General features: G+C 27.3%; 1 protein-coding gene across 7 annotated transcripts in view; it reads left to right on the top strand.

The window, feature by feature from the left end:
• The window catches only part of Scgalpha (sarcoglycan alpha), a 52,317-nt gene that overhangs the window by 15,171 nt on the left and 22,042 nt on the right, over positions 1-15,104 (top strand). For 5 of the 7 annotated variants that reach the window (XM_071187981.2, XM_071187982.2, XM_071187983.2 and 2 more), the window contains exons 1-4: positions 548-700; positions 3,764-3,853; positions 4,522-4,658; positions 14,061-14,133. In XM_071187981.2, coding sequence (XP_071044082.1) covers positions 658-700; positions 3,764-3,853; positions 4,522-4,658; positions 14,061-14,133 — 343 coding nt within the window. In that variant the 5' untranslated portion in view covers positions 548-657. Of the gene's footprint in view, positions 1-483; positions 701-3,763; positions 3,854-4,521; positions 4,659-14,060; positions 14,134-15,104 lie in introns of those variants that run through there. The other 2 variants (XM_071187985.2, XM_071187984.2) reach the window with 2 other exon arrangements.

The following is a 15,104-nucleotide window of genomic DNA, read 5'->3' as shown; positions in this document are numbered from 1 at the left end:
GTGTTTTCAGTAGTAATGTAAACAATAACAATCTCGAGCTGTATGCCTGCTCTAGTTCCGGTTAGAAAGTTTGCAGCTGCTTACTACATGTTATTTATTCTGCGAGATGATATTTTCAAACGGATAATTTTGTTTTCAATAAAAGAAATAAATTAGAAAATTTCTGAGCTCAAATCTGCCATATTTCATAAGATATTAACATTATTATGTAATTCTGGGGAGTTAGGAGGGAAAATTTGTTCTAGTTATTTTGTTATTTATTATTAAAAAAGGTGAAATGGTTGCTAGATTTTGAATAACTCGCTTTTTTGGCAGTCTTGATTGGGCCTCTTTCCATTTGTTTATTACCGTTTGTTCGTAATAAGTATTCAAATACCACGTTTGCAAGAATCTCAAAACGCAATGATGCCAAATGGCTTTAAAATAAAACGGAAACAGTAACCCGGAAATTTAGGCGGTATCGAGCTTGCAGCGTTTCCTAGTGTAGAAAACACCATAACGTAGTTTTTGGGCTACAAAATGTTCGAATCCGCTACTTTCCTGACGATTGAGACCCGTTCTTTCTACGTTCTATATCTGGGCAGAAATAAACAGCTTAACCTAAAAGAAAACAAATAGTTCTACTGTTTCTTCTTTAACTGGTATTTATTTTTAAAAATGTATTCTATTTTCATCTTTCTTTTTCCTTTTGCGATTGCTAGTAAGTATTTATCGATGTTGATACGGTATAAAAATGTTTAGATTTCATTGTGGATTCATTTATTTATTAAAAATTATTATATTTATTCTAAAAAATTTTATTTTTGACTGGATATTTAACTGAACTTAGGAACAAAGTAAAATGTGTGTTAAATGTTTGTGTTAGTATATTTATGTGCTCGAAATTTTTATAATCATATGTTTATTTGAGCTTATTTTTTAAATTGTAATGCATTTTATATTTTTAAACGTGTGACAACAACTTAAACTTACAAGTTGTATTTTTTTTTTTTTTTTTTTGTAAGTATGTTTTAAGTCAAACCTTTTCGAACTTCCCTTTTTTCTCTTCTAACTCTAAATGTTCGTCAAATATTTTTTTAAAAAAGCACTGCATGCTTTTGCTGTTAAGTTTTTATAGTCTCTAAAGTGATTGCTTCTTTTTGCACCATACAAACTGAAATGAAAACAAACGATAATTGTTCGTGCCTTACTCCTTATATTTTATGAATAATGAATTGCAGTAATAGATAGCAGAACAATTTAATATAAAACTTTTTTGTTTTGCAAAATTATCAGTTTTGCTTTCCGACAAATTATGCCAATGAAAAACGATCCTTCCGCCAACATTTTTGTCAATAAGTGTCCTATAAGCTTATGTAACAGAATTTAACAATACTTGTAGATTATTATGGAAGTTGCCTTTACAATAGTTTATAATAAGCTCAGTTGTCTTACTCTTAGTTAGGGAATAATTAAGTATGTTGATTATAGCTTTAATTTGATTATTTTTATTTTACCTGCAACTCTATCAAACTTTTTTCTTCTAAGAATGAGTAAAAATATTCTAACTCAAGGAAGTAAAAAAAATTCCTTCTAGTCTTCTAAAGAATGTCTATTATGAAAAAGTGTAATTCTACCATTATGGATGTAACATTAATAAACCTGATATGCAGATAAAAGTATTAAAAATTCTTAATAACTTTTAATATATGTTTTTAATTTACTTCATTTATGCTGTTATTTGTTAGTGACCAATTTACTCTTCATAAATATTTTCTAAAAATTAAAAATTGATGTAACTCATACAAATGTTAAAATTATACAAGGAGCAAATTATTTGCACATTTGTATGATTTATATTAAAATTTCTAAGCAAAGATTCTTAATGTACATTTAGTAGATCATGATGCTTTAGAAAATATTCAAGTTTTAAAGATTGTAACTGTTAATTTTAATTATAATAAAGTTAATTTGTTACAAGCATAACATTTAATGTTCAAAAGATAATGCTCTTTGGTTCTAAATTACTAATAAAATTTTACAAAATGCATTATATAAGCATAATATATAAGCATAATTAAAATGTTCAATTATTTTTTTTTATCTTGTCCGCATATTTATAGAACAATAGTGTCTATATTTTTTAATCATTATTTTTTAATCGAAAACATTGAGTGATAGTTGGAAAGGTTTCCATTAAATGCTTGTGAATGGTTTAGTTACTTTTCTTAGGGCTTAAAATGTTATTTGACCTTTTATATTAATTATTAAAGAAAATCCAGTTTAAAGAAACACAAAATTTTTGTTTTATTTTTTATTTATTTTTTAAATGCAAAGTTTTTTTTTCAACTCTGGCATGTAACCAGTCCAATACTCCAACAAGAGGTTGAGAAATCACATAGGCCAAAATACTTTCGTTTAATGTCATGGTTCTTGCAAAGTTCCAGTAATACAAAATGCAAAAATTTGATCAGCAAATAAAAAAAAAAGCAATAATTTTAGCTGCCTTTATTTATGTAGATACATTATGTTAGAATTTTCTAAAAATCTAGATCTAGTAGTTAAAAATTTAAATTTTTTTTAGTTCATCTTTTGCAAGTAATGTTATTTCTTTATACAGTTCAATATACAGAAAGTTTACTAGAAAATAAATATTTATTATTATTTTTTAAATTTTTATGTAAAACAAGAAACAAAATTTTCTGTTTCATTAAAAGGAACCAAATTTTGGCTAATATTAGGTACCCAAATTAAACAATACTAAGCTGCATCTCTGGTGTTTATTGAAAAAGTTGCTGTTGCCTTCAAATTTTTTTATTTATTTAAAAAAAAATTTTCTTAATACTTATATTGAAATTGTAACTTGGTAAAGGAAAAAATGCCTTAAATTATTATTATTATTTTTTTTTTTATAGTTTAAATAGACAATACTTAGTAGAAAAATCAAAAGATGCAATAAAAACTACATTAATAATATGTATATTGTAAAAATTTTTAACAAATCAAATAAAAATGTTGAGCCTGCTTGTATGAAAATTGTTGTTTTAAGAAAGAAATAGCTTAAAGTTTACAAAGTTTACCATTCATATACTCTTAAAATATGTTATATTTTATTTATTACTACGAGTTTCAACTTATCTTTTTGAAATTGATTTATGAGTATCTTTATTGTTTGTTGAACTATGTAAAGCAGGGCTGATTGTGTTCCAGAAAAAATCCGGATTTCCAGAATTTTCGCTAACAGTGATACGAAAGTTTCCGGAGATTGAAGGTTCAAACGTTTAAAAAAATCATTCATCATGGAAGTTTCCGGAAATCAAATTTTCAAAGGTGGAACTTAAAAACACAGTTTATTTTATTTGTTTGTAAGGGAGAGCCTGAGAGATACTTTATAAGCTTATATTCATGATTAATATTCATTTTTTATCAATAAATAGTTGTTATAATCATAAACTCAGGAAAGAAAGACATATTTGTAAATTTCAATTACTTCTCCAGGTCATCATAGGTATGTGTAAAATTTTAAATATATTTTAAGTAAACTAAGAAATATTGAGAAAAAGGAAAAAAAAACCTCGTTTGAATTTTTTTCTATATTTTCAATTTAAAATGTTTTTTTTTTTTTTTTTTTTTAACTCAAGAACTTTTCCGAAATTTTGACTTGGGCTCACAATCACCCCTAGTAAAGTAAAAAGTATATATTTTTTAAAAAATTTTACAGTAGCATTCTCATAATGTGTTTTTTTATTTTTATAATCTAGTTAAATACTTATATCTTTTTCAGATTCAGATTATCAAGGGACATATGCAGTTAAGGCAACAGAAGCTTTTTTAATTCCAATTAGCCATAAATGGTTTCCTGGATTTTCTCAGGGTAATTTCTGTTTAATTAAAATTATGAATACTTTTTTTAGCATTATTCTTGTTGTCCTTCTAGATAGTATTTTACTACTGTTTTTGTATTTTAGTGCAGAGTCTTTTGTTGGGAAACCAGAAAGGGAGAACAATATCAGACTTCTTTTGAACTGGAAATGGTGCAATCCATAGTTTCTTATGATTTGGAAATTTTTACATAAGAACTACTCTTTTGGCATTACAGCTCTTAAGTTATATCACATTTTTATTATATAACTAGAGTAGAAAATTCCAATTATGCAGTATCTTGTAAAATCCAGGGATGCAATGTTTGTATAATTTGTTGGCTATATTCTGATTGTAAAAACATCAAATAATTGAAACTTCAAGTCACACACCGTTGTTGAGATTTATATAACTCCACAAAAAGCTGAAATCGTACATTAGAGTGCTTTAATACTTTAATAATAATATTACAGGACTGCAATAATTATAATGTTGACACCATGGAAAATGATTTAAAATCAAACAATCTTTAATTAATTTCTTTAATTATTCTAAAATGTAAAATTTCTTTAGAAGCATAGTCTTTTATCAAACAGTTAAAGTTATTTATATGTCTATCAATGGTAATTATTTCTCAATACTGATAGTTTGTTAGTCAAATAAAATATGCAATACTTTCAGGAGACACTTTGGAGTATAGCATGTCTTTGCTAGATAAACCAGACCTTCCTCATTGGATGTTTTCTCAAACTAAAAATCAAAGAGATGCTTTTCTTTATGGATCAGCAGACAATCCTGGCCGTCTTGTACAAATTGAAGTAAGTTTACACTTGTTTATCAAGCCTATTAAATTAAAGCTGTTTGTTCTTGCCTCAGCGTTTTACATGCTTTAATTCTTTAAGTGTTGATTCTTAACTGAGTTTCAGGCTTAACCCATTTTTTTTAAAATGTTATTCTATGGAAAAACAGTTCATGCCAAGAAATTGTTTTTTTTTTTTAAAATCTTCCATGATGTTTGACCATTTGAGGGTTAAAATAGTGCTAGGTTATTCTTTATTATATAATTAAAATAGGTGTATTCTTTATTATTAAATTGAATTATGTTATTAAATTGAAAAGAAGCCAAATTTTAAATTAGACTCCCAAATTCTAGCATCTATTCTGCCTTGTAAAATTGATTCAAAAATCTCTTGAATTATATCTGATTAAGTTGTCAAATTTTAAATTATTGCAATGTTTTCAGTACAAAAATTTTGTTTTCATTTTCTGGCTAATTGTCATAGTGGGTGATTTTCTCAAAACGTTAGCTTTTGACTAAGACAAAAAAATTCATTTCATAATTAACTTAATGTCGATAATTTTTATATTTGAACCACATATTTAAGTATACAAATCAACAACCAGAAATGTAAAAACTTAATTCTACTAATATTCTGTCGGTAATGCAAAAAAAGAAGTTCAAAAGCTTCAGAAGACTCTAGAAAAATCAAGCTCTATACTTAATTACTAGATGCAATCTTCCAATAATGTTAACATTACAAGTTTTGTGATAAGTCAAGAGATTGCTAAGCAAGAGAAACCATTTACGAATGACAGACATAAGAAGTTGTTTTATAAATACAACCGAAGAGCTCTTTCTAGTTTTTAGGAACAAAGCAAATATTTAAAAGAAAAAGTTTCATCATTATCTGCTAAAATAGTGAGAGATAGAATAGTAGAAATATCTTTGAATCTAACCATGATGAACATAAGAAGTTGTTTTATAAATACATCCGAAGAGCTCTTTCTAGTTTTTAAGAACAAAGCAAATATTTAAAAAAAAAAAATGTCATCATAAACTGCTAAAATAGTGAGAGATAGAATAGTAGAAATATCTTTGAATCTAACCAAACAACAAGTTGATATAAAATTAATTTCAACTTAATCAATAGCAGTTGATGAGTCTTGTTGTATAAATGATCTTCAAGTTTCACTTTTGTATGATTTATTTCATCTTTAAATCCCAAAAAGGAACTTTTAGGATTACCATTTATTAGAAAGGTTAAACACATGAACAGGATATAGTAAATATTGTAAATGAATGTGTTGAAAGCATCATATTCCACTCTGTAAAATTGTCTCTATTGCCACAGATGGTGGAAAAACAGATTTGTTACTATTTTAAAAGAAAAAACACACCATTTCATTATCTATATGTTGGTGATTACTCATTTTTACTGTTCTACTGTAATTTGAATTTAACCTATTGCTGCAAAATAACACCACAAAATTCGTCGAGGTGTGCTAGCGAATGAAATTCGTCTTAACTTATGCACACTTATTAAGCCTGTTTATCTACAAGATGATATACAAGATTTATATTTTTGTGTAGAAGCAGTGGTTTAACATTCAATTCTATTCATGAAATTCGATTAAATATGATAATTCTCTTAATTTATTTCACCAGTGTAAGTAGTTCTACCAATTTTTAATTTGAAAATTGTCCAAATTATGGACATGAATAACTAAAATTTTCATGAAAAAAGAAACTTCTATACATATAAATGGTTGTACCGTAATTTATGGAAGAAACACCGTGGCGTTTATGAGTTTTAAAGTTTTAAGTGCGGCGTTTACGATATTTTGAAAATAAATTTTTATTTTTCAAAGAGAAAATAAAAATTTTAATCAAAATAGTTGCAAATTATGGCAAAATATGGCGCCACCATTGCTAACCCACCACCCCTTAAAGAAAGTGGGTTGATCTCGATCTAGTTCCGGTCAAACCGCGTGGTTGATAGCTCTTTCACATTTTTTCTCACTTTGTTATAACATGCTTTGCATAGTGTAGAGAAATTAAATTGCGAATAGTTTTCTTTTTAGTATTTGCTAATATTTTTTCATATTACAATATGCCTCCTAAAAGACATATGAGTTATACAGCTGCTTTCAAACTGCAAGTTATTGAACGAGCTGAAAGTATATGAAATCGTGCAGCAGCGTGAGAATTTGAAGTAGATGAGAGATGCATTCGCCGATGGCGGTCGGAAAAAGAAAGCCTAGGAAACATGCGGAAAATGAAAAGGGCAAGAAGAAGGGGACATTAAAATTCATCTACAAGCCGAAAAGATATCTGTAAACATGGGAATTTCCAATTTTAACGGCAATCCGAATTGCTGTCATCGGTTCATGACAAGAAAGAAATTATCTGTGCGAAGTGAAACAGCGACCGGCCAAAGTCTTCCAGATGACTGGAAAGAAAAAGGAGAATCCTTTTTGAATTATATGAAGGATTTAAGAGCTCAGGAAGGAATTAAAGAATGCCAAATCATCAATATGGACGAAGTTCCATTGACGTTTGATTGCCCACCCAACCGAACGGTAAATAAAACCGGTGAGAAAACTGTTTCAATTGCTACATCTGGCCACAAAAGAACATCCTTCACTTGTGTGCTTGCCTGTGCTGCTAATGGCCAAAAATTAAAACCGATGCTGATTTTCAAGCGGAAAACGTTGCCTAAGAAAATTTTCCCAAGTGATGTCTTCATAAAATGGAACGAGAAGGGCTGGATGTGCGAGAAAATAATGCTTGACTGGATTTATGAAGTCTGGCGTAAAAGAAAAGGGTTATTTTTCCAGCCAAGTGGCATTCTTGTGATGGATACGATGCAGGCATATTTGCTGGACTCGGTAAAAAAGGAAGCAAAAAGAGCTTCAACTTCTTTAGCTGTTATCCCAGGTGGGCTAACAAAAATACTCCAGCCGCTGGATTTAACAGTAAATAGAAGTTTCAAAAGCCACATGAAAAAACTTTGGGAGGCATGGATGGCTGGCGAAAATCACTCGTACACAAAAAACGTAAAAGAGCTTCATATGGAGAAGTAGCTTGATAGGTTTCAGAAGCTTGGAAAGCAATTTCTCCAGACACTATAAAATTCGGTTTTTCTCAGGCAGAAATAATCCCGAGTGTTTCTATCGAAGAAAAATGCGATCCGACAGATGAAAATAATGATGATACTGAATTGATGAAGAATTGCTTGAATTGTTTAATTCCGATTCTGAATGCAGCGAATTTGAAGGGTTTGAGTGAACCTTAATTTTAAGTGGATGCGACCCACTTTAGAAAGCGTGCAAAGTGGATGCGACTCACTTAAGTTGTAAAATGTAAATATGTTGCAATGTATGTCAGTTATATAATTCTTAACCTAGAGATGGCGCCACAAGCGATTACCGATAGTAAAAATATTATTTTGAGCAGTTTGTCCAAAGTGTTTAATAACAATTTCTTGCTTTTGTTAGACTACACATTTTATACTTTAATTTATATTTTAATTTTAAATTCTAGTAATATTTATAAAGCATTACTTTAATATATTTAATTTTTGCCGCTACATCGTTGTTATGGGTGCGACTTATAAATTGATATGTTCTTAGTTAAATAAAAGAGGTATGTTTCCAAAAAAAACAAATAAATAAAATAAAATAAAATAAATAATTATAAAATGTAAATACGTAGTAATGTAAGAAAAATCATTTATATTAAATTAATATAAATGTAGTTATTTAAATTTTTTATCTAAAGATGGCGCCAACAGTCGATTGTAACATGTTGTTTTGAGCAGTTTGTCCAAAATATTCAATAACAGATTACATTCTTGATTTATTATAATTATACATTTATAAATTTTAATTTATATTTTAATTTAAAACATTAGTAGTATTTATAAGGAATTAATGTTAAGTATTCACTTTTGCCGCTAAATTGTTATTATGGGTGCGGCGTTTACAACACGTGTGGCGTTTACCATGATTTTTTTCTTTTAAGTATCACTATCGCGAGTGTGGCGTTTACGATAGGTGCAGCGTTTCTTCCATAAATTAGGGTAATTATTTTCCTTCTTGTAGTAACATAAAATTTCCAGCTGAGAAATTGTCCTTTTAACTGGTACCCAGACTTTCTAATGCTAGTTCAAGGTATGAATGTGACCTTATTTTATATTAACTTTCTCAAAACCTGATCTCTAACAATTGAGAAAAAATTTTTGCCATAAATTTCTTACGTGTATTAATTTGTAGCATGTGATCCCAACAGGCAGGTTGTACTGAATTAATAAAAGTTAAATACTATCCAGCTGAACACTTCTATAGTTAAATCACTAGAGTCAATACCTATATAAAAATTGTACAAAACCGTATATTTGTTTGGCAGTGTGAAGTAAAGGTAACGAACATTTCTTACAAAAATAATGTTTATCTCTTTTGGCATCAACAAGTGTCTCAAAAAGTGCAATTTTGCTTTTGGAATGAATAGTTTATTTTTGACTATAGGAAATGATTTACTTTTTGTTATATACAAATATGTGAGTTGGTTAGGAAATATTTTATAACTGTTAATTGATTTTATGTAAGCCAATATTTTTATAGACAACATGATCAAATCAAATATATATATATATATATATATATATATATATATAAACAATTTTGCCGTATGGGCTAAACGATACCTTCCAACATACACAGATTAACTTTAATAACTCCTCAACTTATTCACTTTTTCATATTAAAGATAAGCTTACAAATCGAGGTAAACGGGGTTCAAGAAGTAATAGAAACTCTCTTAATAGTGACAAATTAAATATAAATTTCCTTTCTAATATCGAAAAAGATTTCATTAAACATTATAACATTAAACCAATTAAAGATTTTATTTTCTCCCTTAAGAATTATGATGTATCTAAGTTCTACAATCTTATTATTAACTTTTCTTTTATTAATTTACATTTCAAAATTCTTTGTTTCGATCTTATAAAAGCCAAAATGAGCAGAATTTTGCCAAATAAAAAGAAAAGTTTAGATAATTTATATTTCGTTATTAACTTTCAAAATCCTATTTTCGATAAGATCAAATTTCCCAACATTTTTGAAAATTTTAAAGCTTTATTTCCATTAAAAGATTTTAACATAATTAAAAGTTTTAAATATAATAAATCTCCTGGTAGATCTATATTTAATTATAATGATATAAGCAAAAATTTAGGGAGTATTAATATATACAATTATGAATATCACTGTGAGGAAGAGAAATATTTTGATTTTGTTGATAAACATCATAAACATATTATTACTGGTAATTTAAATATTATAGAAAACTTGGAACTTAGGAATTTAATGATAAAAGGCACAAAATTTAGACCCATTTACCATATATCAATCAATAAAATTCTGAAATACTTTCTTAATGATCTCAATAGTTTTTGTTTAAAGATATCAAATAGATTCTCTTTACCTTTAGGTATGCTAACAGAATGGAAATGGGGTGTTTATTATTACTTTAAAAACTTTGTTTTCAATAATAAGGATAATTTAAATAAGAGTAATAATCCAACAGATTTTTCTAATATTGTTTAATCAATTAAGCTATTTCAAAAAAATTTTGTAATTACTCCCATAGACAAAGCTAACAATAATTATGCTATATTCTGTAAAAAATTCTATGCTGAACTTTTAAATACGGAATTAAAAAATAGTAAAAATTTTGAACTTAGTAATTTTAATAATAATATTGTCATTAAAAAAATTTTAGCTTTTTATAAGAGATTAAAAATTAAAATTAGCAATATACAATTTCCTTACTTAATTATCAGTCCTAAATTTCATAAAATTCCTGTAATATTTAGAGCTATCACATGTGGATCTAATACTTATCTAACTAAACCTGGCACCATTTTCTCTAACTACTTAAATAAAATTACTAACAATATTTCTAAAGAAGGTTTCTCTTGGATTATCACTAATAATCAACTGATTTTAGATTTCATTAAACATAATAAAATTAATTCTATTGCGACTTTTGATTTCCAGGATCTTTTCAATAGCATTCCCCTTTCTAAACTAAAAGATGTCCTTTTGAATTATTACTATGATTTTAAAAATATCCTTTGTTGCAATTTTGATTATTGGGAAATTTTGATTAATTTTTGTCTTTTTAATAATTATCTTTACAATGGAAAGGATATTTTTCTTCAAATTGATGGAATACCACAAGGATCTAATTATTCATCTCTCTTAGCTAACTTATTTTTGCATTATTATGAAAAAAATTATACTCTTAGTATTAAATTTGTTTTTAGATATATTGATAACTTAATTATCTTTAATTTTCGAAATTATACTATTTTATTAAATTATATTTCCCCGAGGAATTAATCTTGCTTCGTAATCATGATGATAATATTAATTTCAATTTTTTGGATTTGGGTATTATAAAAGAAGAAAATATCTGCTTTGTTGATTTATACGATAAGAGAAATGATTTTCATTTTAATATAAATAAACTAATTACTTGGAATTCTAATGTTTCTAGGAGCATCTATTTAAATACCACTTTTAATGAAATAAATAGAATTAAAAGAATATGTAGTAATACTTATTTATCCCAAAAACAAATTGATAAACTCTTTCAAAATTTGATAAAAAACAATGGATACCCAACTAAAGTAATAAAATTTTATATAAAATCATGGAATAAATCGTATATTTTTGTGGATATATTTACTAAACATTTTCTTTGTTAATTTATATAATTTTCCCATGTGCAAATCCATTTCGGGTAAATCCATTACCAAAATTATTTACTGAATAATTTTTTGTTAATTTGTATAATTTTTCCATGTGCAAATCCATTTCGGGCAAATCCATGGTCAAAATTATTTACTAAAAAATTCATTTACTAAAAAATTTCCTTTGTTAATTTATATAATTTTTCCATGTGCAAATCCATTTCGGGCCAATCCGTGACTAAAATTATCTACTAAAAAATTTTTTTTGTTAATTTTTCCATGTGCAAATACATTTTGGGCAAATCCGTGGATAAAATTATTTACTAAAAATTTCTTTATTAATTTATAAAATCTTTCCATGTGCAAATCCATTTCGGGCAAATCCGTGGCTAAAATTATCTACTAAAATAATTTTTCTTTGTTAATTTTTATAATTTTTCCATGTGCAAATCCATTTTGGGCAAATCCTTTGTTAGCAATTCCAATATTCACTAAAAAATTCCTTTACTAAAAAATTTCCTTTGTTAATTTATATAATTTTTCCATGTGCAAATCCATTTCGGGCCAATCCGTGGCTAAAATTATCTACTAAAAAATTTTTTTTGTTAATTTTTCCATGTGCAAATACATTTTGGGCAAATCCGTGGATAAAATTATTTACTAAAAATTTCTTTATTAATTTATAAAATCTTTCCATGTGCAAATCCATTTCGGGCAAATCCGTGGCTAAAATTATCTACTAAAATAATTTTTCTTTGTTAATTTTTATAATTTTTCCATGTGCAAATCCATTTTGGGCAAATCCTTTGTTAGCAATTCCAATATTCACTAAAAAATTCCTTTACTAAAAAATTTCCTTTGTTAATTTATAAAATCTTTCCATGTGCAAATCCATTTCGGGCAAATCCGTGGCTAAAATTATCTACTAAAATAATTTTTCTTTGTTAATTTTTCCATGTGCAAATCCATTTTGGGCAAATCCTTTGTTAGCAATTCCAATATTTACTAAAAAATTCCTTTACTAAAAAATTTCCTTTGTTAATTTATATAATTTTTCCATGTGCAAATCCATTTCGGGCCAATCTGTGGATAAAATTATTTACTAAAAATTTCTTTATTAATTTATAAAATCTTTCCATGTGCAAATCCATTTCGGGCAAATCCGTGGCTAAAATTATCTACTAAAATAATTTTTCTTTGTTAATTTTTATAATTTTTCCATGTGCAAATCCATTTTGGGCAAATCTGTGTTAAAATTATCTACTAAAATTTTTTTTTCTTTGATAATTTATATAATTTTTCCATGTGCAAATCTATTTCGGGCAAATCCGTGGCTAAAATTATTTGCAAAACAAGCAATTTATGCTTTTCTTTTCTATTTTATATTTTTTCTTAAATAAATATTTATTTTCTAAAATTATTTATGGTCAACTTTTTAAATTATCCAGTATAATATTACCTTGCGCACATCCATTTCGGGCCCATCCTTGGTAACTAACAAATCAATGCACAGCATAACAAATCACTTCAGCAATGCAGTATGCACTTTAAATTCCTCTAGTTACACTCAATTTGCGCTTTTGTTTTCATATTTTGTAATCTGGCAATCTTGTTGCGAAAATATTTTTAAATCATTGTTGAAGAATTTCCCGTTCATGTAAGTACATCTGATTTCGCTACTCGCTTTATAGATTGTGTTTTATACTGTTTTTATTTTATTTTATTTTCTGTTTTTACGTGTTATTTTTACTTATTATGTTCTATTTTATTTGTTGTAATTTTTGTAAAAAACTTTTTTTTGAGTGTTCCTCACACTATTGTATTAATATATTTTGCTTTGGCTATATTGATACAATATCAGAATGCACTCTTTTTTGCGGATATAATCACAAGGGCTGATGAAAAGATTATATCTTTTATTTTCCGGTTTTTTTAGAAAATTTCATCCTTTTTTCTTCTTTTTTTTTTAATCAGTTTGTTATTTTTTTCCATTATTATTCCCCCCCCCCTTTTTCATATGTCTATAATTTTTCTTTGTTCTATCTTCATTTTGAACTTATATATATATATATATTGAATAGAAATAACTATACATTCTGCAAAAAAGTTTGGAAATGGTCAATCTCGAAAAGTATGCATCGAATCGAAAAAGGGAAAAGAGTCATTAAATTTTTTTTAAAGCTATCCAATAATACCAAACTTGATCTTCCACATCTCCCCCCCCCCCCAGGGGACAGGGTAGGGGCAACTTTGAAATCTTTAATATGAACCCCTATTTTTTATTGCAGTTTCAGATTCTCCAGAAATAAACCTTACTTGACCACTAGGTTTATGCATTTTGCATCACAGATGGTACTGTAACAGAGAAAATTAAAATCAAGTATAAACTGTTAAAGATGTCGTATCTTGAGAATCATCAGATAGGAACTTAAAAATAGACACGTTTCACATTTTTTAAAATAAAAACTGAAACTTTTGTATTTATTTTTTTCTAACTGATGGTTTTGTGAGATACTCCCATTTTATAAAGTTTACCCGATTTTAATTTTCTTAGTTACAACTCCATCTGGGGAAGCAAAATGCATAAACTTATACATCTAATAAGGTGCTTCTTATTGATTAATTGTATGCATTTGATTTAAAAAAATTATCTTTAAAATTGTATTAATATTGTTTCAGATTATTGCTTTGAATACAAATACATACCAAACTGCTTCCAGAGTCTTAGAATTGAAAGTGGAAAATAGATCTAGTAAGTATTAAATAAATAATTCCAAAAAACTGAATTGGTGAGATATTACTTATTAAAAAAAGTCATTCACTTCAAAAATATGTGTATATCGAAATGAATGTCGATATGTTTCAAGTGCTCAGAAATTGGGTGCCCATTCTCAAGACTTGCCAGATGGGAATAAGAAAAAACAAAAGTGATTTGAATTATAAAATGTAAAGTTGCCAACAAAAAAAGGAAAATAAAGATGAGAAAGAAAATAAACAAGAAAAACCGTAGTAGTTAACAGTAAAACAAAAATTAAGATCAAAGAAATGAACAGAACAAGTAAAACCACTGTGGCCAAGAAGGGCAAATTAAGATAAAATGCATTTCCACATGATTTGGAGAAGTAGTAAGGAACTAATTTCTTTAACACGGAGAAATCATCTCTCTTTTGAATAAAACAAAAAATTCCTGGGCATCAAGAGAAGCTAACGTGGCTGGGGTGGAACTAATTTTGACACTGCCAAAGTTGAATTCATGTCTAAGATTTAAAAAAATATAAAGCAGTTGATGATTTGACAAATTCTTGTTAATGGACATATCTATCGTGTTTCTTAAGTCTACATTTTTAATAGTGTTTGGTTTGTGGCAAATTCTACAGCGATCAAAACTGATACTACAGTTTTTAATAGACTTAAATTATATTTTGTTAACAGGCTTAAAAAGGACTTAAAAATCAAAACAAAAGAGAATATTAGCAATTATATAACAAACTAGGGAAATAAACGGTTAAGTAACAAGTTCAGTGTAAAGATTAGAAGAAGAGGGGGATTTGAGTCTATTGAGTTAAGCAAGAGCTGAATCATCTATAGAAGGGTTAATTCCACAGATTGATCCCCTTGTTGACAACATTAATTCCTTATCACCTCTCCATATCATGTGAAAATGAATTTTACCCTGATTTGCCCCTCTTGGTCATGTAAGTTTTCTTATTTTGTTTTATTCTT

Source organism: Parasteatoda tepidariorum, chromosome 11, assembly GCF_982258835.1.
Source record: "Parasteatoda tepidariorum strain Cologne lab strain chromosome 11, Ptep-v5.0, whole genome shotgun sequence".
Classification (NCBI taxonomy): Eukaryota; Metazoa; Arthropoda; class Arachnida; order Araneae; family Theridiidae; genus Parasteatoda; species Parasteatoda tepidariorum.
The sequence above is the reverse complement of the archived record's forward strand: the minus strand, read 5'-3'. Positions and strand labels throughout refer to the sequence as shown.